General features: G+C 45.3%; 1 protein-coding gene across 2 annotated transcripts in view; it reads right to left on the bottom strand.

The window, feature by feature from the left end:
* Positions 1–25,795, bottom strand: part of MTOR (mechanistic target of rapamycin kinase) — a 120,922-nt gene that overhangs the window by 35,076 nt on the left and 60,051 nt on the right. For both annotated transcript variants that reach the window (XM_065935765.1, XM_065935766.1), the window contains 2 exons: positions 5,595–5,670; positions 2,527–2,666 (listed from right to left, as the gene is read on the bottom strand). In XM_065935765.1, coding sequence (XP_065791837.1) covers positions 2,527–2,666; positions 5,595–5,670 — 216 coding nt within the window. The remainder of the gene's footprint in view (positions 1–2,526; positions 2,667–5,594; positions 5,671–25,795) is intronic.

Here is a 25,795-nt window from a genome sequence, read left to right as displayed (position 1 = left end):
TCAGGACACCCCATTTCTGTGTTCCAAGTCTGAGATTTTGCTCTGCTCTTCACCTTGAGCCTGGGAGTGAGTTCACTGTGAAACACTCCATACTGTTACTTCCAGAGACAAGCAAGGAGCACTGCAGAGCAGCATCTTAGAGAGGAGGCCTGCCAGAGGATACGGGCACCGCCTTCAAGCTGTGACTGTGTCAACAGCTGTCAGACCCTGGTCAGTGTGCACAGAGGCGGGGTTCCTCTCCTACAAAGACTTCTTACAAATAAGAATGCAGAATATACTGACTCTTAACTCTCAAAGGCAGGGAGGGGAAGAGAACAAAATAGAGAAAAAGTATGAGACTGTATATGGGGCAACCATGAGGAGGTTCTTCGACACTTCTTTGTGACTCCAAGGAGGTCTGGGTAAAAGGTCCTCCAAGACTTTGACTTTCTTGCCTAGAGCATCAGCCAAAAGCCTTGGGGAGCATTCTTCGATCTGGAACACCTAAGTACTTGGCTGTCTGGGATCTTATTCCCAAGGAATCTGTTCTCAGGATGTAGAGGCCACGCAAGGGAACAATGTAGGGAGGGGGCTTACTTAGCTTCATGTGGCTGCAGGTGTGGCTGGGGCTGGAGCTGGGGGAGGGGGAGTTATTTCTTGTAAGCATGGGGAAAGGGCGTCTTCCACTCACTGGTAACCCCAAATCATGCCTGACAGCCACCTCCGGTGAACACCCGCCTTAGGCACATTCAGGATAGATGCTCAAAGCAAAAGCAATTTAAAAACTGCACTCTAAATAGAATTGACTGAATAAACCATATAAAAAAAACCTGCATATGATCAGGAAAAGAATTCTGCTTCTTTCATCTCTTTTAAAAATCTCTTATACTCTGCTGCATTTTAAACCCCTTGGTCAGCATCACTGGCCATTTATACTTTATAGGTAATTATAAAGCTGGAAGGAATCCAAGACCTCAGGGGTGGACAGCACTGCGAAGTGCAGCGTCAGGAGGCCCAGAAGACTCTGCTCTTGAGAGGCCTCAGGGCAGAGATGACAACTCCTACGAGCCTCAGTTTCCGAACTGTCACATGAGGAGATGAGACAAAATCACACCTAAAGTCACTTCTCACAGCCAAGCCAGCCCTGTGTTGGACAGTGGTTATTTCTAACTGTGAAAGGGGGAAGGCAGGACAGGTTTCCAAGAGGAAGAAACAGTTCAGATGGAGCTTGAAAGATGCAGAGAATTTCAAAGGAGAAAAAGGAGAAGAGGTGAGCAAACCAGGGCACTGAAAGAAAGAATGCAAAGAAAAAATTCTGTGGGGTTTGGAGAATGGCCTAGCAACAGCCCTTTGGTTAAATAAAGTTCAAGTTCTAACTTGGTCTATAGGCCCGACTTGGCCTGGGCCTTGCCGAGCTCTCCTGCCCTACCTCTTATCTCTTTTCTGCATCACACCTGACCCCACAGCCGCAATGAACTTTCAGAACCCATAACGTAATATTGTGCTCAATCCTCCTCACTGTCTAGGCCCAAGTTAGAACACTTCTTCCTGGAAGCCTTCCAAGTCAGGATTAGGGCCCCTTCTTATATCCCACCACCCCTGGGCTTCTCCTTTATAACAGCATTCACTTAGTGCTACAGCAGCCTGGTCATCTGCCCTGTCGGCTCTGGGAAGGCAGGGGCTGTGCCCTTCCTGTTCACACTGTGTCCTCAGGGCCCCAGCACAGACGCTGGCACTGGGCAAGCGCTCAATGACGACTGGTTGAATGAATGAATGGGGGGCCCTCAGTCTTACAAGCAACAGAAAGCGGAGATATCTGCTCCTGGGGAGGTAGTAAGGCATTTGTTATTAAAAACTGTAAACTAGATCATGACTATAGTATGGCATTTTATTTTAGCTATTTTTTAAAAACTGCACTTCATGCTGGAAAACATCTCCTAACAACTCCCCAGACCAAGACCATGGTAAATCTTCTCAGCTGAGCATCCCTGCTGCTTCCACCTGGAATACCCTTTCCCCTCTCTTCACTCTCTTCACCTGTCTCCCAGCCTTGGTCCTTCCTCCAGGAAAACTGCAAGGTGGCCCCACCCCCATGTGGGTCTTTCAGAGTTGTCTACTCAGACCATTGTCCTTGTACTCTCAGGAACTGTACAGTAACTGCCTGCAAGCAGTCATCTGTTCTTCTTTCCTAAAATCACTAGCAATAGGTAATAAAGAGAAAAAGAAAAATCAAGGTTGCAGAGTAAGAATATGAAGTCTTCATCAGCCAGTCAAGGTCAAGAGGCAGACAGAAAGAACAGGTGTAGATCCTAGGAACACACCCACTTCTGTCCTGTCTTAGAGCATTATGAAGACTAAGTGAAAGAAAGAGAGAGAGAGAAAGAAAGAAAAGAATCTTTCTATTTATCACTGAGACAGAACAGAGAAACACTCCCAAGTGAGAGATGCTTCCTGGGAAACAAATGAAAGCAAAAGTGGGAGTCTTGGGAGAGAGCTCTGGGAGAAGTCTTTCCAAGGCAGCTGGACCTCCATCCCGCTGCAGCTCACCATTCACCCAAGGCCTCGAGGCAGCGCATGCGGCCCAGCATCAGCTCTGGGTCATCCTTGTTGGTGTCCATTTTCTTATCGTAGGCCACGAGAGCATCTTCCCACTCGTGCAGCTTCTCATACCAGGTAGCCTGGATCTCCTGGCAGGAAGGAGAGAGAGGACTGCTGTGAGGCACAGAGAACACAGAGCCGTGTTTTCTTTACCCACAGACTCTTTCCCTGAGCGTGTCATGTTGAATGTGTGATACTCCACCCAGCACAGTAGGCCTTCAGAGTATCCGGAGGTACGTGCGGGGCTGGTGGGGATGCTGGCTCCTCGGCACAGTGATGGAACGACCCGGGGATAACGTGAGAGCAGCTGTCAGGCCATGTCTTTCCCCATCACTTCCTGCCCAGACACAGGAGTCACCAGAACACCAGCATGTGGGCATGCGAGGACAGGGCAAATCATCTGGATGGCAGGAAGCCCCGACAAGTGCTCCCGTAAGGAGGCCGGGGCCTGGATCTGCTGGAATGCTGACAGTGGGCCACCTGGCAGGGCCAGCAGCTGCTTTCCTGATGAAGCCAGAGAGACCAGGCCACATCTGCATATTTGCTGGAGGAAAACAACTCGCTTTTCAAAGGCTCTTTATTTTCTGCATTACTTAATACATTTTTAAACTTTCAGGAAATAATAATTTAAAATACAATATAACACTGCCACTTAAAATTCTTTGGAAAAATCTTCCTCCCTTCTTCTACAGTCTCCCATCCAATGTTCCCTCCTCTGAGCACCTGGCAGCTTCATCACTGGCAGGGGCCAAAGGACGGATTCCATTACCCAGCAGATGGCGTGCCACGCTGCCATTCGGTGTTGGCCACGTGAATGAGCAGCCGCTGCAGTCTAGAAGCTGCAGACTATGGTTCTCTGAATGGCCTGGGGACTGTTTTATGTCTCTGTCTGCCCTCCATCTGCCGCCACCCCAGTCTGTCTTCTGGGCTTCTTCCTCGCCAGCTTGGTGACGACTAGTTCTCTACCAGGCCAGGGAGTGGCTCTCCAGGGATTTCTTTAACAACAATCTGATCCTGCAGCAGCATTCGTGTGACATAATGCAGGGCCTGCATTCATTCTCCCCATTACACTCCTTCTCCTTGCCAAACGAAACTCTAATTTGAGTAGCATGTATGCTCACAGCTATGTGCTATTAAGCTCTCTGAAAAAATCTTTTCTTCTTGAACCGCTGTGAGGAGGTCACGTCTATTTTAGGTCATTAACTTGTGCCTACTTCCCCTCATTTGTCTTCAGCAGAGCCAGTCCCCTCCGCTTCCTCTGTCCTCATTCTGCGGCCACAACAGCCTTTGCCCCAGTGTCCGTGAACAGTGGAGTTTGCCAAAATGGGCTCTAAGCTTCATTTCCTGAGCTCGTTTAGAAACATGCTGCTCCACTATGCCTAAATATGAAAGACACAACTTAGAAAAGAGTGGCTGCAGAGACTGTAACATTAAAAACTCTTAAATTAAAAAGGAACACTGGTAAATTTCCATTTTGAATTTCTATACTGGGTGGAAAAGTGGGTACTAACATATGGTACCCACTCAGTATGAACAAGTAGAAAATAGGGGGAGCAGCGTATGGAGCAGGTCAGGTAGGGGGCAGGATATTTTGAGTTGCAATAGACTGCAGGAACTATAAGGTTTAAGCAATGAATCATACACAATTCTAATGAGATTGCTGTTACATAAATTGCGCTGAGAAAGCACAGGCTCTGCCAAGAAAAAGCAAACCATTGTCGAGTTTAATATGATTCAGCTACCTAAATATAACAGAAAATCCACCAGGGTTTAGCAATAATCCTGGAGCTAACGGCCACCTTCAGAACCTGGAGATGGGGATCTTTTCATTTAAGACTGGCACTCTGAGACAACAGCATATAAAATCACCCAAATACCAGATGTTTGTGGAATCCTTGTTTCAACTACTGCAGTCTGAGCCCTAAGGATATCAAAGGAGAGGACATCTCTGTCTGAGAGGACTACATTAAGCACCCTCTCTTCTGACTTTCTTCCCTCTGCAAACAAGGTTGTGGCAAAGATGGATAAGACACAGTCCCTTCTGTTTTGTCATCTGGAGATGCTTTCTTAGTTGAGTTACAGGCATGTGCTCAAGATGGCAAAATACTCTTAAAATTTTCAGTCCAGTTGACCAGCAATTACATAAGGGAATGAAGTAGTCAATTTTCTTTACTCTAATACACTGGGCTCTTGATTAAGGCAAACCAGAGTAAGTGACCGACACAACTAATAAAAGGTTCCTCATCAAATATATGGACCCAGAACTTCTTGAACTTCCAGGAAACCAATGTTAAGTTGATTAAATCAATGCTTTATATATGGTTAGGAAGTTACCAAAGCACCCTCCCAAGACCACAGAGAGTAACGGAAACATTTTAATATTGGTTGGGCAAAGATGGCAGGAAGGAAGAAACTATGTAAGCAATAATGAAAAGGAACAATCCCTCAATATCATGTATAAATTATGGCATATTTTTTTCTGGAGAATTAGCCATGTTTCTTCTGAAGTATATACTGAGCCTCAAGTATGGGCAATAGTAATGCCGGCTGTTAGACAGCACAAAGGTAACCTGGGTCATAGTTAAACATCTGGGCTCTGACACCAGGTTCTGCCACTTATTCACTCTGTCAGCTTAGGTAAGGCTGTTATCCTGCTGGGACTATAGTCCCTCTCATCCCTGTAAAATGGGATAACAACAGTACCTGTTCACAGGTTGCTGTGAGAACTGAATTGGATGAAATACATAAAGCACATAGCAAAGAGCTAGGCACATGCTATTTGATAAATACAAGTCATTACTGTTCATTAGATTCTGTCCTCACAATCTCTATTCAGCCTAAATATACTCCATACGGTCACTGCTTCCCTCAACCTCAAGATACAGGTAAGTCAACATTAGGCTGTTAATTACTGGGAAAAAAACAGAAAAGGAAAGTAACTTTCTCAAGGCTGTGGCCTAGTGCTTCCCTAGCCAGGTGGCTGCCTCTTGCTCTTCTAAAAGGAATGAGACACTTACCAGCTCTCCAAAGTGCTTCATGGCATACTCCAACACCCCGGCAGCTGCCTCTGGCTGCTGCAGCTTATTATTAATGCTGAGAAAACAAAAGGAAGCGGAGGTTACACTCAACATGTCAGAGGGTGGGAAGGGCAGGGTCGCTTGTGGGCAGATGGCTCACCAGCATGTTGGGGACAACGTCTTACAGAAGCAGAAAGAACATCAGTTACCTATTATATTACCACTCGAGAAGCTTGACCTGAATAATTTCATCTTGACCTCACGCTTCTTATCTTGAAGGGGCCACATCTGGTGGACAGGAGGCCTCACCTGCCTGGGGCCCTTCCTCCAAGCAGCAGACTGACTGGTTTCCTCTCTGACATCAGACATCAGGCAGCACGCGTCTGTTTTTGAACTAAGAAACCCTGGCTCCAGAACCATCCCAACCAACACAACAGATGAGGTACCTCTGAACTTTTAGCTTTTATGTCTCAGTGATAAGAATAACCAAAACAAATAGAAACCATCAGGCTCTGTGGGAGACACAGAAGTGGCCCTGAGGCTGGGTCACCCACATCAACGACAGAGAATCCTGGGGCCTATGGCTGTGCAGCTGTCTTGACTGCTCCCTGATGGGGTCCATGTCTTTCAAATCCAGATGCCCCCTTAGTCCCTCTCCCAGGACTGTGCTCTGTCTCTGAAGCAGGCTGTGAAGGGACCACATCCCAAGGCACTTGCCTGGTCTCTGGTGGGGAAATGCTTTTCATAACCACACACAACGCTGCTGAAGTCATCCTAAGGACAGTTGGGGCTGGAGGACTGTAACTGTATTGGGGCAACTAGGCAGAAAAGTTGGAAGGCTTGCCACCTGGAGTTGGTTCATCAGAGAGGCTGTGAAGACGTCCTGAATGGAGAGGAGCTGCAAGGCTCAGACCCTTGTTCCAATAGGGAGGTAAATAGCAGCTAACCCAACACTATAAACACAAGCCTGAATTATGGGAAGGAAGGAAGAGAGGGAGGGAGCAGGCCTGAGAAAATCATAGGATAATAATAACCCTATCTGTTCACAGGTAGGGAGCAAAATGTGACAGACCAGCTTGGGAGTTCAGACTGGTTTAATGAGCTAGGATCTAGTTTACTGCCCTAAGGACAAACTGTCTACTAGACTCAAATTAATTTTTAAGTGGTTTTGGGAAATTCCAGGACGTGGGGGTTCAACGTGGTAATATGGCAAGAGACTGGTGTTATAAAATACTATTTTTAAAAATTCAAATTCCACCACATTTCTTCCAATAAAACTGAAAGGGAACTGCCCAGAAATCTGATGAACCAGAAAAGTTAACATTTGTGAAAGTAATAATCGAATGCCTCATGTTTGCAAATCACATCTCAAACAATCTTTCCAACCTATCGCTCCTCTGACCTCATGCATCCCTAAGAGAGTGGGTAGGGAAGGGTATCACTAGGCTTGTTTTACTCCCGGGGAGACCGAGGCCTGGGAGGGCAGTGATTTTTCCCAAGGCCCACATGAATGGGTACAGTCTCTATACAACCTGAAGCAATCTTACTGTCTCCTTCATGGCATTCTTTAGGGAATCAAACGAAATAATGGATATGAAATTGCTAAACAGGTTCTTACATGTGCTTCTTCCTTCATCTGTTTTTGTCCAAGGATAGAAGCTTCTGGAATCTTACTTATATGTTTGGGTACAGAAAAAACATGTCTAATGTTGAGACTTGAGCCAGCACTGGGCAATCATCCATGCAAGTTCCATCCTGAATAGGACTATTCGAGTGGGCTCCAAGCTCAAGGTCCAGGCTCTGCAACCAGAGGTCAAAGTAGCTGTACAGACGCCCTTCTCCTTTACTTACAGGAGTAGACGGGTCACTTTGTGTGGAATCTACTGCACAGACTCTTTGGCACTTCTGAGTGGGTCCCAAGCAGAGCATTGAACCTGAATGTTTTCCATAAGTTTTCTGCTGCAGGATTCAGAAATATTTTAAATTTCAAAGTGATGCTGTAATGTCATGGTTTTCTTTAGGCAGCCATGTGAGAGTTCAAAGCTGAGAATGGAAATCCGAGTTCGAAGGGACTCCCTCCACTGCATGCTCACTGTCAGGCAGTCTCCTATTCCTCTTGGCCTCAAAAGTCAAGTTCTTAACTTTGTTCTCACTTATGTGGGGCTGGGCAAACTGTATTAATAATTAACACCGCTACTGCTACTGCTAAGTCACTTCAGTCGTGTCCGACTCTGTGCGACCCCATCCCTGGGATTCTCCAGGCAAGAACACTGGAGTGGGTTGCCATTTCCTTCTCCAATGCATAAAAGTGAAAGTGAAAGTGAAGTAGCTCAGTCATGTCCGACTCTTCGCGACCCCATGGACTGCAGCCTACCAGGCTCCTCCGTCCATGGGATTTTCCAGGCAAGAGTACTGGAGCGGGGTGCCATTGCCTTCTCCGATAATTAACACTACTGGGTATATATTTGTGATCATCTAATTCCTTGAGCTCAAGTAAAGATTTTGGCAGTATAATAAGACAGGAAATAAGAAATCCAGTATATATTCTATATATTATTTATGATATATTATACTGGGTTTCTCTGGTGGCTCAGACGGTAAACAATCTGCCTGCAATGTGGGAGACTCATGTTCGATACCTGGGTCGAGAAGATCCCCTGGAGAAAGGAATGGTTACCCACTCCAGTGTTCTTGCCTGGAGAATCCCATGGACAGAGGAGCCTGGCGGGCTACAGTCCATGGGGTCACAAAGAGTCAGACATGACTGAGCGACTAACACTTCCATACTGAAATATGAAATATATCATATGTACCTATCTATAATGATATAGTCTATATACTACTTTGAGTCCTAATGTGGACTACTGGGATGGCCCTGGTAGGAATATAAAGTATTCTGATGAGAAAGATAAGGAAAGTGTTCTTTGCCAGAACCCAAAGAAGTTAACTGTAAGAATCTAGACATAAAAAATCCAGGAGTTCTAAGAACTGTCTTCCAATCTCATGTTCTGTAACATATTCTATTTTCAAGATCAATTTATAAACATTACGAAAACTCGCCTTCCTCTGGGGATAAAGCAACAAAACCAAAAGCAAGTGAAAGCCATTTCCCCCTTCACTCTCCTACTCCTTATACATAAAAAGGAGAATTTTACAAGAAACTGATCAAAATCAGGAAGTTGTAACTAGAGACCTCAGAGGAGAAATACAGATTTTTACCTTACTATTGCAATGACTCTGACCTACCTCCTCTAAGGACAGACTAACATAGCTTTGCAAATGTGACAAGAAAACTCATCACATGGCCCCAACTCTATTAACAGCAAGTCCAAACAAATCACCTCTATAGTACTTCTCACTTGAATATGTGTGGAGGCAGGTGAGGATGCAGACAGAGTCCCGCGGGAAGGAGAGGGGTTGGGTTCATTGAGGACCCACTGACCAGGCCTCCATCAATGGTCAGGAAAACTGGGCATACAGCTTGAGATGCAAGCTAAGCTCTTGCCCAACAGTAAGGACAGTCACTAAAAAACGACAACTTTGACTAAATGGACTAAAATATACCCATGAAAAAGGAGCATGAGCAGAGAAAAAGGGTCCCTTTGATAAATTAAGTTCTGGTTTGAGGACCTGAAAGAAAGGAGACCATACACACCTTCAGTCAACTGTTTAGAGAGGAGAGATTTCAAGTTAACTGGCTGTTTTCTCCCTGTTGAGTCTCTCCTCCTCCCTGTCTGCAATTTTCTTTCCCAGAGAACTTTCTCCCTAGTGCACCTGTCTCTTCTTTCCCCCCCAGGGAGTCTCCCATGTGTGCCTGCAAGGCTGCGGGAGGATGCAGGCGCAGGGCAGAGAGTCTGTCATGTGGTTTCATCTTAACTTCTTCTTTCTCCTCCATGGCTTCTGGCACTCCATCACGCAAGGCCAAGGATTATAGCAACAACAAGACACCTAAGTTTACTGAGAGCTCCTGTGGGTGCCAGGCACTGTGCTGACTACTGCTGATGTGTGTGATCTTAACCCTATGAAGTAGACACTACTATTAATACTCCTATTTTGCATTGAAAGAAACTGTAGCTCTGAGGGCTATCCTTTCGCTTCAAAACCATTAAAGAGATCTCAAGTATTAACTAAGGGTACAGCTCTGCAGGAGGAGAAAAGTGTGGCAGCTGTCTACTCCCCCAGCAGCAGGCACCAAGCAAGTACCTGTGAAATAAGAGACTGAAAGCAGGGAACAGAGAGAAGAAGGGCAAGGATGTCTCCATGAGCTAACTCCACATGGAGTTCACCACACAGGAGAGGAGCCCCACTGCACTGCACGTTAGCCTCCTCACTCATACTGTGGTTGACACCCTGCTCTGACCCCTAAGGTCCCATTCCCAAGGTTTTAATTTTTTTGCTGTATCACCCAGCCTCTGGGATCTTAGTTCCCCAAGGAGGGATTGAACCCCAGCCCTCTGGAGCTGAAGTGCAGAGTAGTAACCACTGGACCTCCAGGGAAGTCCTTCTCATTCCCTATTTTTTATTACCCTTCAGAAGCCACTGCCTTCATGCCTCCCAGCATGACAGTCCCCAGGCAACCACAGCAGGTTTTTCTGGGGCGCTTGTTCGAGGCCGCCAGGCATACAGACAGAGTCCAGGCTGCAAAGTGGGGGATGAATAAGCCTCCATGGAAAAGTAGCAGTTCCCAGCTACTAAGTCCCCCGTTGCCTGCCTACTTGGGTGAAACAAGACCATCCTTTGAGATACTCCCCTTTGAAACTCAGATGTGCTTTTATGAGACTAAAGGGAGAGACAGTATGTGTGATTCATGTGCAGAGATTACCTTTGCTCAGAAGCCCCCTTGATGAGGAGCCCTCGTTTACGGGGCAGCTGGGACTCTTCTACAGCCTGTTCTATAAACGCTCCCGTGTGTGCCCTGGAGTCTTTCCCTATTAATGCTGGAGGCTTATAAAGGGCAAACTGTTCAAAGCTCAGCCCAACAGCAGAGGAGTGCTTTATGACACAAACCAGACCTCGCTGACGCTAGCTGGGCTGACAAACAAATTTAGAGAGAGGGAGGCTTCAACAGTAACGTGCCCAAAACAGTATAGAGATGACAGTCGACTACAGGGGCTATCTCTTCTCCATGCCCACTGAAGCCAGAAGGCTAAGATGGCTTAGCTGCTGTCTTAAGCATCAGTATTGTGGTATATTTATATTCTACTTCATATCCCAGTGAGAACAACCAGTTGAGGTTTCACATAGTTGCGAATCTATACAGCAAATAGAAGCTGCCTACCCACAAAATAACACGCAGAGCCCACAAATTAACATGTTAGAAATACAATGAAGACAGGAAAACACAATGAATTAGGATGTCAAGAAAGGAAAAGGCAATTAGAAGACATATTCACTCATTCATTCCTGCCTCCCCTCTCCTACTCCAAGATTTAACTTTTTACTAAAGGAAGCTGAGTTGAAGAGTTTGAAACTGGGAAAATTGACAAGTGAGGGAAGCACTTTCTAGAATTGAGGCAAATTAACAAATAAGAATAAGAAACAGCCTCATTGTCTTCTATACTATACAGATTACCCCAGGCATCTTTTTTTCACTATCCAAAAATCTCTTTCCAAATGTAGGGAAAGCATGTAAGTGAGTAAGGAACTCAGGCATGAAGGAGCTTCTCACTGCCTTAGCGGGTTTCCTGTCAAGACTGATGGACTAAGAGTGATGGACGAGAAGCCAGTGCTCAGTGCAAGGCCTGTCTACTTTCCCATGACTCTCCCTTTTGAGCTCTTCCTCAGGGCTTTCTACAGGCAAGTGGCAACCAGTGTCACTGAGGATGCGCCTGAACAAAGGGTAGATCATGAACTGCTCCAGGTTCTAACCCCAACTTGTTAGCAAACCAATAGCGGGGGTCGTCGGCTCAGCATCCAAATGCTATTCCTACCGCTGGAAGGGAAACCTGAGGAACTCTATCAACTCCTAAGTCACTGTTCCACAGGGTTCTGGACTGATGTCAGATCCAAAATCCTCTGGCCTGGGAATTCCTCTCGGTAGAGTTCATTTGGTCATCGACCCCATCTCTCAGCCTTGGTGACCTTCGGCTACTAAGAGCAAAGTGATGCAGGCGCACGCAACACTAGCTGGAACCCGCAGCAAAGCCAGTCACACAAGGAGTGTCTGCAGTGGCATCTGGGGGACTACTCAGGCTTCCTGGTGCTCCTATCAGGAATTTATGAGAACGTCATGCACTGGCTTCCCAAATGGCTCTGGGCCTTCTCTCTCCTGTCTGTTTCTAGTGCAGACTGCTGTCTGCATTTTATTTGGTTTCCTGTCAAGGAAGAATTCTCTGAATTCCCTCAGTGCTGGGCTGGTGACACGCAACACAGCTGACAGGGGACCTCAAGAGGTCTCTGACCAGCCAAGCTGTGAGGCCAATGGGACCCTACTTTGGGTCCTTACACTGAATCAAGCTGTATCTTTATTTCTCTCTTAGAACAGTAGCTGCCTCAGACCATCCTTGTCACTTCTTCTGGCACCAAGACTCAGCTCTGTGTCCAGTGGGTGATTAGAAACAAAACCGCTTGATTCCTTTACAGAGTCAGGAAGATCTAGGGTTGGTAGGGCCCTGATATCTTCATGAGGCAGCTCCCTGGGCTCTGGGGAGCTCAAGGGAATGACAGTGTCTTTTTGAGCAGGACAGCAGTGAAGACAGAAGGCAAGGTGAGAACATCTGAAATGTGCGCCAGAGAAAGGTGGTGAGGGGCAGTTCAAATGCAGGTGGCAGGGAAAGTGAAGGGAACTGGCAGGTGTTACAGTTCCCCCACTTAAAGCCAGAGTCAGGTTGTGAAAATAGCACCCAGGGTCTGGCAGGTCAAACTTTCCTTCCTTGCTCCAGGAACTTATGAAAAGTAACTTTACGCCTCTTCTAAACATTAAGAAAGTGGAGGCTGGCCTTGTTAGAAGGTTTCAAAGCTGGGACATTTGGTGTCCCTGGAACCCTCGGGGGCCTAAGGCACCAAGACAAAAAGAACGTGATGCAAGAGAGGTGGACTGCCTTGACATCAAATGGGTTCTGACGCCTTACTCCAGAGCGGATTAAGGGTGAAGAGCTCTGACTTGTCTTCACTTTTTCCTCTGTCTGGTCACGGTATAAATGATGTGTCTGTTGTAGTACCTAGAAGACTTGCCAGATTTGTATGTGAGAAAGTGGGACCTTAAGAAGAAAAAAGAGAGGACTTCTCTTTTGGCCATGTGGTTAAGAATCCATCTACCTGGAGAACAGTATGGAGATTTCTTAAAAAAAAAAAAAAACAAGGAATAAAACTACCATATGACCCAGCAATCCCACGACTGGGCATATACCCTGAGAAAACCATAACTGACAAAGACACATGCACCCCATTGTTCACTGCAGCACTATTTACAGTAGCCAAAACATGGAAGCAACCTAGATGTCTGTGACAGATGAATGGATAAAGAGGTTGTGGTACATATATACAATGGAATATTACTCAGCCATAGAAAGGAATGAATTTGAGTCAGTTCTAGTGAGGTGGATGGACTTAGAGCCTGTTATACAGAGTGAAGTAAGTCAGAAAAACAACTATCGTGTATTAACGCATATATATGGAATCTAGAAAACTGGTACTGGTGAACACATCCGCAGGACAGGAACAGAGACTCAGACACAGAGAAGAGACTCACGGACACAGCAGGGACAGGAGAGGATGGGATGACTTGACAGAGTAGCATTAAAATATATACATTACTATTATGTAAAATAGACAGCTAATGGGAAGTTGCTGTATAACACAGGGGGCTCGACCCAGTGCTCTGTGACAACAGAGAGCGGTGGGATGGGGTGGGAGGGAGTTTCAAGAGGAAGGGTTCACATGTACACCTACGGCTGATTCATGCTGATGTATGGCAGAAACCACATAACACTGTAAAGCAATTATCCTCCAATTAAAAAAATAAATAAATTTGAAGGAAAAAAAAGAATCCACCTACCAATGCATGGGGCACAGGTTTGGTCCCTGGTCCAGGGAGATCCCACATACCTCGGGGCAACTAAGCCTGGGTGCCACAACAAGAGAAGCCACCACGATGCGGAGCCTGTACACTGCAACTGGAGAGCAGTCCCTGTTCTCCACAACTAGGGAAAGCCCGCGCACAGCCAAAAATAAAAAGCAGAAAGAATATAAAAGACAGAGTGCTAACAACTGTAGATTAGGGAAAGGAGAGACAAAAACTCCTCTCTCTTCAACTCTGGTGTATATGTGCTAAGTTGCTTCAGTTGTGTCTGGCTCCTCCATGGGCTATACATAGCCCACCAGGCTCCTCTGTCCATGGGATTCTCCAGGCAAGAATACTGGAGTGGGTTGCCGTGCCCTCCTCCAGGGGATCTTTCCAACCCAGAGATTGAACCCATGTCTCTTATATCTCCTGCACTGGTAGATGGGTTCTATGTCACTAGCACCACCTGGGAAGCCCCTTTCAATACTGGTAGTGGGAGGTGTGTGTGTGTGTGTATATATATAATTGTTATAATAATAAAATTATTTTTTAAATTATATATAATTTTAAAAATTGGGAAGAGAGTTCACAATATCAAAATAATACTTTTGCCTATGCACACTCTGTATAAATGCATATTTTAGACACAGTGCTAGTCAGAGTGATGATACAGTACTGTATTCTGCTTTTTTACATGACACAGGCATTTCCCATTTTATCTGGAGCCTTCACAAAAACTTTTTTAACAGTTGTGTAAGAACATCTGCGCTGGATGCCACGTGTGAACCAGCCTCTTGGGCGCACCCTTGTGGCTGGGTGAGAGCAGCACTAGTTAAGCCACCAAGGTGTGGCAGGAGCTCACAGGGGATTCGTCCTGCAGATGTCTGCAGGCTTGCCCCTGGGAATCAGAGCAGCTGCCCAGAGGATGGACACCGGGTCCAGCAATAAGCTGGACAAGCTGTCCCATTTCACCCATCACTTCCAGCACCCCCTGGCAGGATAAACAGTGCCTAGACACCCTAGCACAACCGGCGTGAGGCACTAAGAGGCCGCAGAGCCCTGAAGTGTCAAAGCACACGATTTGTGCTGGCCAGGTTTGCAACCCAGGGGCCTGTCAGAGGCGTGTTGTAAAAATGATGAATGGCTGTCACATTTCCAAGGCTCTGGCTGATTTAGGGAGCCACTGGCAGGCGCATCACTCCCAGCGTGTCAGCCAGTTAATTACTTTCAACTTTATCTTTCTTGTCAACACTTCTTGACAAATTGGCCATTATCTTTTTATTCTACAACAATGAGCACTGCTTCTTTTCTGGTGAGGCCTGGAGGATTTTCTCCTCCTTTCTGCTTCTTCATCCAGAGTGAAATGAAGAGATCTGAGAGAGAACATTAGGGAGAAGAAGCTGTCAGGGAAACAGAACAAAGTGGGGAGGGTTGACAGACGAAACCCAAAACTTATTTTCAACTACCTTGACTCAAAATAGAGTAGATATTTTGGGTAAAAATCCATCCTGATTTCTTGGCTGCTGCATGTCCAAGAGCTCTGACTCAGGTTATTATGTGGATGAAGTTGGGAAACAAAAATTAAATGAGCTGGCATCCAGGGACTTGGCAGCTCTGAACTCTCCACACTTATAACTGTGCGAGCAGACGTGCCCTGGCCCTGTGCTCTGGTACGGAGTGAGGCCACACTGTAGAAATACTGATGCCCGTCCTGGAATCGCGAAAAGGAAAATATGCCTACCTTCCTGGTAAGGAAAAGCTGACAGATGAGGACTACAACACACTCTAACTGAATCACCAAGATTCACAGCCAGTGAGATGTCCAAAAGAAGCTGGAGAGACCAATGGTGTCACCACTGACACTTTTCACTGTCACTGGGACAGACTGTCAGAGACGGCCATGGGGCACCCACTGTATTTCATCAGTTCCAGGATGCACACTTAATATCTCTGAAATCATAATACAGCTTATGATTCAACATTTCAGAGTATCATGACCCAGCTTAATTGCCAGTAGTCTGCCCCCCATCATACAGGTACATAAAAATCAGAAGCACCTTTGCTAACTCACCATAAGAGCAGTCCCTTTAAATCTCTAGCCATTCCTGGGGATGAGCTAGATGCAGTGGAAGGGCAGAGGTTAACTACTGACCAACAGCAAGCTTTTCATTGTGTTCATGGGGTTGCTGAAGCTGAAGCTCCAATACTTTGGCCACATGATGGGAAGAGCTGACTCATCTGAAAAGACCCTGATGCTGGGAAAGGTTGAGGGCAGAAGAAGGGGGTGACAGAGTATGAGATAGTTAGATGGCATCACTGACTCAATGGACATGAGTTTGAGCAAACTCTGGGAGATAGTGAAGGATGGGGAAACCTGGCCTGCTTAAGTCCACGGGGTCACAAAGAGTCGGAGACAACTCAGTGACTGAATAACAACAGCAGCAGCAAGCTGCGCCCTCTAGAATGGCCATGGGTGCAACGGAAGACCCTCTGTCTTTCTGGCAAGCTCTGGGAGAAACCCCAGGTCTCTGCCCTTTGTATAGTTCCTCATTGACAGCCAGCTTTCTGCACTGAAAGCAGTTTTCCTTGGAGTTGGTAAGATGCTCTACAGAGGCAAGCTGTTGTAAAGTGAACCTGTAGGAAGTCTTCAGAGTGGCCAGAAATAAACTTAAGCTCTACTGGTGACTGGTGAGGGACCTGGCCTCTTGGGTAATGGTTGGATGTAAGAGCATTCAAGAAAAAGGTGGGGTGAGAAAGAAAGATACAATCTGTGCTCCTGCTCTGGCTACACAGGGGTTTCCTCTGTCTGCCCCCTCTTTGCTGCCTGGAGCTTTTCTACAGGGTACAGATTCCTAGAGGAACACTGGCACTTCTGAAGGCAGCATGAGTCGAGACATTTGGAATGTGTCTTTACCAAGAAGAGAGGAGCTTTGAGCAAATCCTCACCCCCTGGACAAAGTGTATTCTCTTCCAGCAGAGGTGCAGGAAAGAGAACAAGACTGTACCTTTTCAGGAAGCCAGGAAATAACTGTAAAGGCTGGGCTCATGCTTCCAAGCAACACAACAGACACCTTGGGAACATATATTTAGAGTTAAGACAGACTGGGCTTGTTTGTCATCCAGCCCCTTGTCTGTAGGCTGTAAAGCCCAGTCACCCTCACTGTTAATTGGTTGCTCAGGCACAAACTGGCTAAATTTCTTTAACATTCTCAGAGAGTTACAGGCCATTTCCCGTTAGTGCTGCCTAAGTCAGGGAAGCGAAGGCCCAGGCCAAGGGGATGCTTCTCAGTCCCTGGGCAACTGCACACGGACTTGTCATCTCGTCCTGCACCCTGGCTGGGATCTGTCTCTGGTGAAGATTGATTCTGTACAATTACAAGGTAATGTCTGTGTGATTCCCCTTTGCAAACAGGTAAGATCTGTTAGGCTCCTGGATTAATTATGGGGAACACGGCTGCTCAGACATACGACATGTTACTTTCTCTTTCACATGAACCTCTGCGTGTGGCCCCTCGGGCTTTGATGAGGGTTAACTGACAGGCCAGGCCCATGCAGGGTCATGCTATCATATATGCCGTTCATACAGGCCTTCAGAATAAACAGGAGCGGGGAAAACCCTACCCCAAATGCCCTGAGGCCCTCTCACTCATCTTCATATATAACAAAAGAGGTTGCTACTGTTTGCTTTAGTCTCTAACTCTTTTGCGATCCTAGGGACAGTAGCTCACCACTCTCCTCTGTCAATGGAATTTTCCAGGCAAGAATACTGGAGTGGGTTGCCATTTCCTTCTCTGGGGGATCTTTCCCATCCAGGGATTGAACCTGTGTCTCCTGCACTGGCAGGCGGATTCTTGACCACTGAGCCACTGGGGGTGAGATGCGAACTGATGATTTCGAGGGACACAAAGTGATTACACAGTAAAGACGCTACTTCAGGTTATTGGTTAAAAAAGAAGCCCGAACCAAAGGATCTCAACTCTTCCAGTTCTCACTTTCTTTGACTTTATAACTAAAACCCATGGAAGAAAATGTTAAAGCAGGAGAGAAAACAATGCCCTGCAATGAAGAACTCACCATGATGAAGACTGGCAATGACCATGGAGAGAGATTCTACACCTCCACAACACATGCTTATTTAGGGGCAGATAATCTTCTGCTGGGAAGTCAATCTTTCAATTGGCAAGTATCTCTTTTGTGCCAGGCTTTGTGCTAAGTGCTGGATGCTAGAGCTACTGTGGTAGATGAGCCAGGGCAGGTCTCTGCTTTCACAGAGCTTACAGGTCAGGGAAGCAAAACACAAACAGAAATAAGGGCTGTGCAGGTAAACACCCTGAAGAAGACAGCGCACAAAGATGGAAAATAGCACAGAGTGCTACTTTAGATTTAGGTGGGCAGGGAGGTTTTTCTGATGAAATGATAATCCATCACCTAAATTAATACTACTTCAGATTTGCTAGATATGGACTATGTGTCAGACACAATTCAAAGTGTTTTATAGCTCATATAACTCAATAACAAAAAAACAAACAACCCAATTGAAAAATGGGCAGGAGACTTAAATAGAAATTTCTCCAAATAAGACATACAGTGGTCAATAGGCACATGAAAAGATGCTCATTATTGCTGATTATTAGAGAAATGCAAGTCAAAACTACAACAAGGTACCACCTCACACCAGTCAGAATGGCCATCATTAAAAAATCCACAAATAATAAATGCTAGGGAGGGTGTGGAGAAAAGGGAACCCTCTCACACTGTTAGTGGGAAAGTAAATTGGTAAAGCCACTATTGAAAACAGTATGGAGGCTCCTCAAAAAACTAAAAATAGAGTTGTTATTTAATCCAGCAACCCCACTCCTGGGCATATATCCAGATGAAACTATACTTTGAAAAGATACAAGCACCTCTATGTTTATAGCACCACTATGCACAATAGCCAAGCCATGGAAATAAACGTCTATCAACAAACGAATGAATAAAGAAGACATGTAATACTGCATGCAATGGAATATTACTCAACCATAAAAGGGATGGAATAATGCCACCTGCAGCAACATGGGTGGACCTAGAGATTATCACACTAAGGGAAGTAAGAAGTCACTCCATCATGTCCAACTCTTTGTAACCCCATAGACTGTAGCCTGCCAGGCTCCTCTGTCAATGGAATTTTCCAGACAAGAATACTGGAGTGGGATGCTATTTCCTTCTCTTAGGGGATCTTTCTGACCCAGGGATCGAACCTGGGTCTCCCACAATGCAGACAGTCTCTTTACCATCTGAGCCACCATGGAAACCCCAAGGAAAGTAAGAAAGAGAAATACAAATAAGTGTATCAACAAAATGGAAACAGACTCACAGACATAGAGAACAGACTTGTGGCTGCCAAGGCAAGGTTCCAGGGAAAGGAAAGATTGGGAGATTGGGAGTAGCAGATGCAACCTATTACATATGGGATGGATAAACAAGGTTCTACTGTATAGCACAGGGACTGAGTGAAAGTCGCTCGGTCGTGTCTGACTCCTTGCGACCCTCGTGGACTACACAGTCCATGGAATTCTCCAGGCCAGAATACCAGAGTGGGTAGCCTCTCCCTTCTCCAGAGGGTCTTCCCAACCCAGGCATCGAACCCAGTCTCCTGCATCAGGCACATTCTTTACCAGCTGAGCCACAGGGAAGTCCAAGAATACTGGAGTGGGTAGCCTATTCCTTCTCCAGTGGATCTTCCCAATCCAGGAATAGAACCGGAGTCTTATGCATTACAGGCGGATTCTTTACCAACTGAGCTATGAGGGAAGTCCATGTAGAACTATAGTCTATATTCTGTGATAAACCATAATGGAAAAGAATATGAAAATGAATACATATATGTATAACTGAGTCACTCTGCTGTAAAGCAGAAATTAACATAGTACTTTAAATCAACGATACGTCAGTCTAATTTAAAAAAGTGTTTTAGGGGCATTATTTATTTTTAAAGAAACTTTCTGACTGAAGTACAACATACAATACAAGAAAGTATACACTTAATTGTATAGCTTGATAAATTATCACAAAGTGAAGTTACCATTATAACTACAAACCAAACCAAGAAACAGAACACAACATACTGCCAGCACTGCAGAAACACTCAAGCCTTTTCCCATCACAGCTTCCCTCCTCATCCTCAGAGGTAGCAAATTGTCTCACTTCTGACACAACTGGTTAGTTTCACCAGGTTTTGAACTCTATATAAATACTTGTCATTACGTTTACAAGATACATCCATGTTGCTGCATGCCATGGTAGCTTGTCTTTTTATTGCTGAATAGTCACTGTATGAACCCACCACAAGTGAACTATCTTACTGTCGATGAAGGTTTTAGGTTGCCTTCAGTTTGGGGCTATAAGTGACATTACCACAAACGTTCCTGTTTGTGTCTTTGCTCATATTTCCATTGGGAACAATCCTTGTAGTAGAACTGCTGAGTTTCAGGGCATGTTCAGCTTCAGAAGATACTGCCAAATGGCCATTGTACATTGCCAGTGGAGGACATAGGAATCTCAGACACTCCACATGTTTCTCAACACTTGGGATTCAGTGTTTCCCATTTCAGCCATTTGGGCTGGTATATAAGTTGCATCTTATAGTTTTAAATTTGAGCGTCCCTAATGACTAATGAGTTTGAGCAGTTTTTCATGTGTTGACCGGCCTTTTGGATATAATCTTTTGTGAAATAAGTACTGTTCACATCTTGCGTCCATTTTTTTAACTGGCTACCTTTTGTCTGTTTGTTTGACAAGAGTTCTATATATACTCTGGATATAGTACACACAGAGGAATGTACAGGAAATACCTCGTTGCCTTTACACTCTCTTCATGATGGTTTCTGGTGAAAAGAGATGACTCCTTGTATTACATGTGATAAAGTTTTCCTTTATGGTTAATGTTTTTCAAATCTTCTTTAAGAAATCTTTGCTTATCCCCCAAATGCTGAAGATAATCTCCTATGTTATCTTCTGGAAGGGCTCCTGTTTTCACATTTAGAATGTAAATCTCCAGAACTTGAGGTTTTGGGTGTGGAATGGGGTGAGGGCCAAGAACCTTTATCCCCCACAAGGCTATGGGGTCGACCCAGCAAAGCTCACTCTTCTGTCATAAACCAAGAGCTGACAAATGCGTGGCTCTGTCGCAGGACATTCATGTCTGCTCCATTCATCTACTCGTTTACCCTGTGCCAATATCACACTGACCTAGTCACTGGCTGCAGCTTTAAGATAAATCTTGAACCCTAGTACGGTAATGCCTTCAAATTTATTTTTCTTTTTCAAAACTGCCTCAGCTATTTTTAATCTTTCGCTATATTTAACTTAGTCTTCATAAAAACCCTGCAAAACAAAGTAGTTATAATTTTTTTAAACTAACATTTTTTTTTGGGGGGGGCCACATTGCATGGCATGAAGGATCCTAGTTTCCCAACCAGAGACTGAACCTGGTCCCCTTGCAGTGGAAGCATGGAGTCCTAACCACTGGACCATCAGGGAAGTCAGGAGTAGTTATAATTTTTATCCCATTTCATGGAGTGGTCAACTCAGAGGTTAATTTGCCCCAGGGTCATATAACTATCAAGTGATGAGAGGGGATTAGAACCCAGATTTATCTGATTCTAGACCTAAGACTTAGAAGTCCTTCAGATACTGCTTCCTTAATCCTCAAGCCAGATGAGCCCTTCTGGGCATTTAATATGAATGAATTGCAATGTTAAGAAATTCCAATGTTCTAAGCCACCAACTTCCAGTTAAAAATCTTGTTTGGCAACTACAAAGAGCCACTGTCCTGGTGAGACTCGAGAAAACAAAGCAAGAAGTAAAAGCTTCCTGGCTTTCTCCCACAGCCCCCGTCTCCGGAATACAAGGGCCCAGGGGCCCGGTGCCCCTCCACTTCTCCAGCTTTCATTCTGGCCACCACTCCTCTTCCTTCTTGCCCCCCATGCCACTCTTGACTACTAGGTTGTGTAAGCCCAGGCTTTTCATATAGCTGCACTTTGCCTCAGGAAGTTTTCTCCAAACTCTGGCTACTTCTTCCTTAAAAAACAAAACAAAAATAAAAACAAAAACACCACAAACTCTGGGTATCAGGCCTTCCAGAACCTCATCTGGGTTGGGCATTCCCTCTCTGCTGTGTCCCCGACTCCAGCCTGTCAAACAGCCCTGCAGTTCAGCCGTCTGTCTCTCCAACTAGCCTGTGAGACACGTGAAGTTTCAAATTCCTAAAAGGGGTCAGAGACAGACTATTTTGCTAAGTGCTATAATTACGGTAGACTCTAAGAGGAAGTCTGAAAGAAATGGTTTCTGATAAGTCCAGGGTGCACTCTTGGGGTGCACGTGTGTAAGCTCAGTCATGTCTGACTCTTTGAGACTCCATGGACTGTAGCCTGCCAGGATCCTCTGTCCACGGGATTTTCCAGGCAAGAATATTGGAATGGGTAGCCATTCCCTTCTCTAGGAGATCTTTCCAACCCAGGGATCAAACCCGCGTCTCCTGTGTCTCCTGCATCAGCAGGCAGATGCTTTATCACTGTGCCACCTGGGAAGCCCACACTCTAGGTATGAGAGGCAAACTAGGAGGCTTAGGGAAGAGGTGGCCATACCTTTTGTGATGCACCTGGGCTTTGGTCTGAGAAAGAAATAGGACTAACTGGTAGATAGGTCAGGATTAAATGGCCACATGTAGAAAGGCAGCTGTGGCTCATAGAAGACTTCAGAAGTAAAACATGACCATAAGCACACAATTCAACTAAGAACAAGGCAGGTTCTTCTGAGATGAATTCATTCAACAAACTGAGAGTCTGGCACTGAGGGCAGCTGCCCCTCCCTCACCAGTTAGGAAGCACGGTGTAAGAGCAGGCTGGGGCAGGAATACACTGAAAAACAAGGAGTCTCTCCAATAGGAACATTTTTAAGAAAATGAGATAGGAAGTCCACACTGGGGTAGAAGGAAAGACCACCTCTAGGCCCTTCTGAGCTCTGGACTCCCCAGGCTGCTCAGATACCTCCAGTCCTTGGTGCCAGCCCAAGGTAGCACAGCCAAGAATGTAAGATTGATTGACTGGTTGGTTGGTTGGTTGGTTTTTTGGCTGTGCCCTGTGGCATGCAGGATCTTAGTTCTCTGACCAGGGATTAAACCCAAGCCCCCGACATTTGGAGCACAGAGTCTTAACCATTGGACTGCCAGGGAAATATCCATAAACTTTATTTTCATAAACATCTTTCCCAGGAGCACCAAGTTGACCCTCTTTCACCACCAGAAAAATGGAGAAGAGGAAAACTGTACAGTGTCCAACCCAGGTTTCCATATTTTCTTAATTAATTTCCATTTCTTACGGCCACTCTGTTCACCAAAGGGCAAAGAAAGGATTAAAAGCCTCTCAGAGAAGGGAAAACCACTCTAGTCTTCCACATTTGTTCTGGTTTTCTCTACTGGCTTAGCTGTACTCAAAACAAGGACTTATTTTTCCTTCTTTTAGAAATTCAGAATCTAGGACATTTAGGGTTGTGGATGTTTTGGAGAATAGATCTTCTGGCATGAGATATATGCCTAATTAGCTATTTTTCTCAAAGGAGGGGGGCAGGGGGGATTGAGATTTGGGCAGTTTAGATAATTTAAGAAAATCTTCAAATAAAAAAAAGCTTCTGTCTCCAACTTATGCCTTATGTTAGAAATAAGTTTCCAGAAAACAGAGAGGAGGTACTCATGCTAAAAGTTCCTACCTTTCCTGGAAAGGATTGCTCCATGGGTTGCTAATATGAATGACTTCAGAGTGCCTGAAGAACTATGGACAGAGGTTTGTGACAATGTACAGGAGGCAGGGATCAAGACCATCCCCAAGAAAAAGAAATGCAAAAAGGCAAAATGGTTGTCTGAAGAGGGCTTACAAACAGCTGTCAATAGAAGAGAAGCGAAAGGCAAAGGAGAAAAGAAAAAATATACCCATCTGAATGCAGAGTTCCAAAGAACAGCAAGGAGAGATAAGAAAGCCTTCCTCAGAGACCAATGCAAAGAAACAGAGGAAAACAATAGAATGGGAAAGTCTACAGATCTCTTCAAGAAAATTAGAGATACCAAGGGAACATTTCCTGCAAAGAAGGGCACAATAAAGGACAGAAATGGTATGGACCTAACAGAAGCAGACGATATTAAGAAGAGGTGCTTAAGAAGAATACACAGAAGAACTATACAAAAAGATCTTTACAACCCAGATAATCATAATGGTGTGATCATCAACCTAGAGCCAGACATTCTGGAATGTGAAGTCAAGTGGGCCTTAGGAGGCATCACTATGAACAAAGTTAGTGGAGGTGATGGAATTCCAGTTGAGCTATTTCAAATCCTAAAATATGATACTGTCAAAGTGCTGCACTCAGTATGCCAGCAAATTTGGAAAACTCAGCAGTGGCCACAGGACTGGAAAAAGTCCATTTTCATTTCAATCCCCAAAAAAGGCAATGCCAAAGAATGCTTAAACTACTGCACAATTGCACTCATCTCACACACTAGTAAAATAATGATCAAAATTCTCCAAGCCAGGCTGCTTTATTGACTATGCCAAAGCCTTTCATTGTGTGAACCACAATAAACTGTGGAAAATTCTTAAAGAGATGGGGATACCAGACCACCTGACCTGCCTCTTGAGAAATCTGTATGCAGGTCAGGAAGCAAGAGTTAGAACTGGACATGGAACAACAGACTGGTTCCAAATTGGGAAAGGAGTACATTGTCACCCTGCTTATTTAACTTATAAGCAGAGTACACCATGAGAAACGCTGGGCTGGATGAAGCACAAGCTGGAATCAAAGTTGCCGGGAGAAATAACAATAACCTTTGATATGTAGATGACACCACCCTTATGGCAGAAAGTGAAGAAGAACTAAAGAGCCTCTTGATGAAAGTGAAAAAGGAGAGTAAAACAGTTGGCTTAAAACTCAACATTCAGAAAACTAAGATCATGGAAACTGGTCCCATCACTTCATGGCAAATAGATGGGGAAACAGTGGAAAACTTTATTTTCTTGGGCTCCAAAATCACTGCAGATGGTGACTGCAGCCATGAAATTAAGACACTTGCTCCTTGGAAGAAAAGTCATGACCAACCTAGACAGCATATTAAAAAGCAGAGACATTACTTTGCCAACAAAGGTCCGTCTAGTCAAAGCTATGGTTTTTCCAGTAGTCATGTATGGATGTGAGAGTTGGGACTATAAAGAAAGCTGAGCACCAAAGAATTGATGCTTTTTCAACTGTGGTGTTGGAGGAGACTCTTGAGAGTCCCTTGGACTGCAAGGAGATCCAACCAGTCCATCCTAAAGGAAACCAGTCCTGGATATTCATTGGAAGGACTGATGCTGAAGCTGAAACTCCAAAACCTTGGACACCTGATACAAAGAACTGACTCTTTGGAAACGACCGTGATGCTGGGAAAGATTGAAGGCAGGAGGAGAAGGGAACGACAGAGGATGAGATGGTTGGATGGCATCACCAACTCGATGGACAGGAGTTTGAGTAAACTCTGGGAGTTGGCGATAGACAGGGAGGCCTGCGTGCTGTGGTCCATGGGGTCACAAGGAGACGGACACGCCTGAGTGAATGAACTGAACTGATTCATTTTTTGGCCAGATATGAATATCTATTCATAACATTTTTCTGTTTGGGCAGGGGAAGTGGCTACTGGAAAGAATAAACAGAAAGCTGGCCAGAAAGCCGCAAAGCACCTTTTTTCCAGGATGTTCTCTACCAAGACAGCAGGGTCACATGTGATGCCGCACAGGAGTGTGTGACACATGGTTTGAGTTCAGAGTCGTTTGCTGGGTAGGAGATCATCTTGAAGATGATAGTGGAGTTTAGCAGACCCTGGTGAACCTGGTGGTTGTGACCAGGTTCACCGCAGTGAAGTGAACACCATGAGCTAAGGCTGCCACAGCCAGACATATACCAAGAGGGGTGGGCTGACGGCGCCGGTGCTGAAAAAGCCCTTTTAGAGCAGAGTGACAACTACCACAGGGCCCCAGCAGCACCCTCACTCCTAGGCAGGCACAGAAGACAGGAGGTAAGCAAACCAACTCTGATCCACCTGATCCACTCCTGCTTTTTGATTTACAGGGGGAAAAAAAAGTGTCTGGTAACTCCAGCTGCATGAAAAGAAATGACTTTCTGAGAAGCAGAAGCC

The sequence above is a fragment of the Muntiacus reevesi genome, chromosome 5, assembly GCF_963930625.1.
Source record: "Muntiacus reevesi chromosome 5, mMunRee1.1, whole genome shotgun sequence".
Taxonomy (NCBI): Eukaryota; Metazoa; Chordata; class Mammalia; order Artiodactyla; family Cervidae; genus Muntiacus; species Muntiacus reevesi.
Note: the sequence above shows the minus strand (reverse complement) of the source record. Positions and strands in the feature narration are given on the sequence as shown.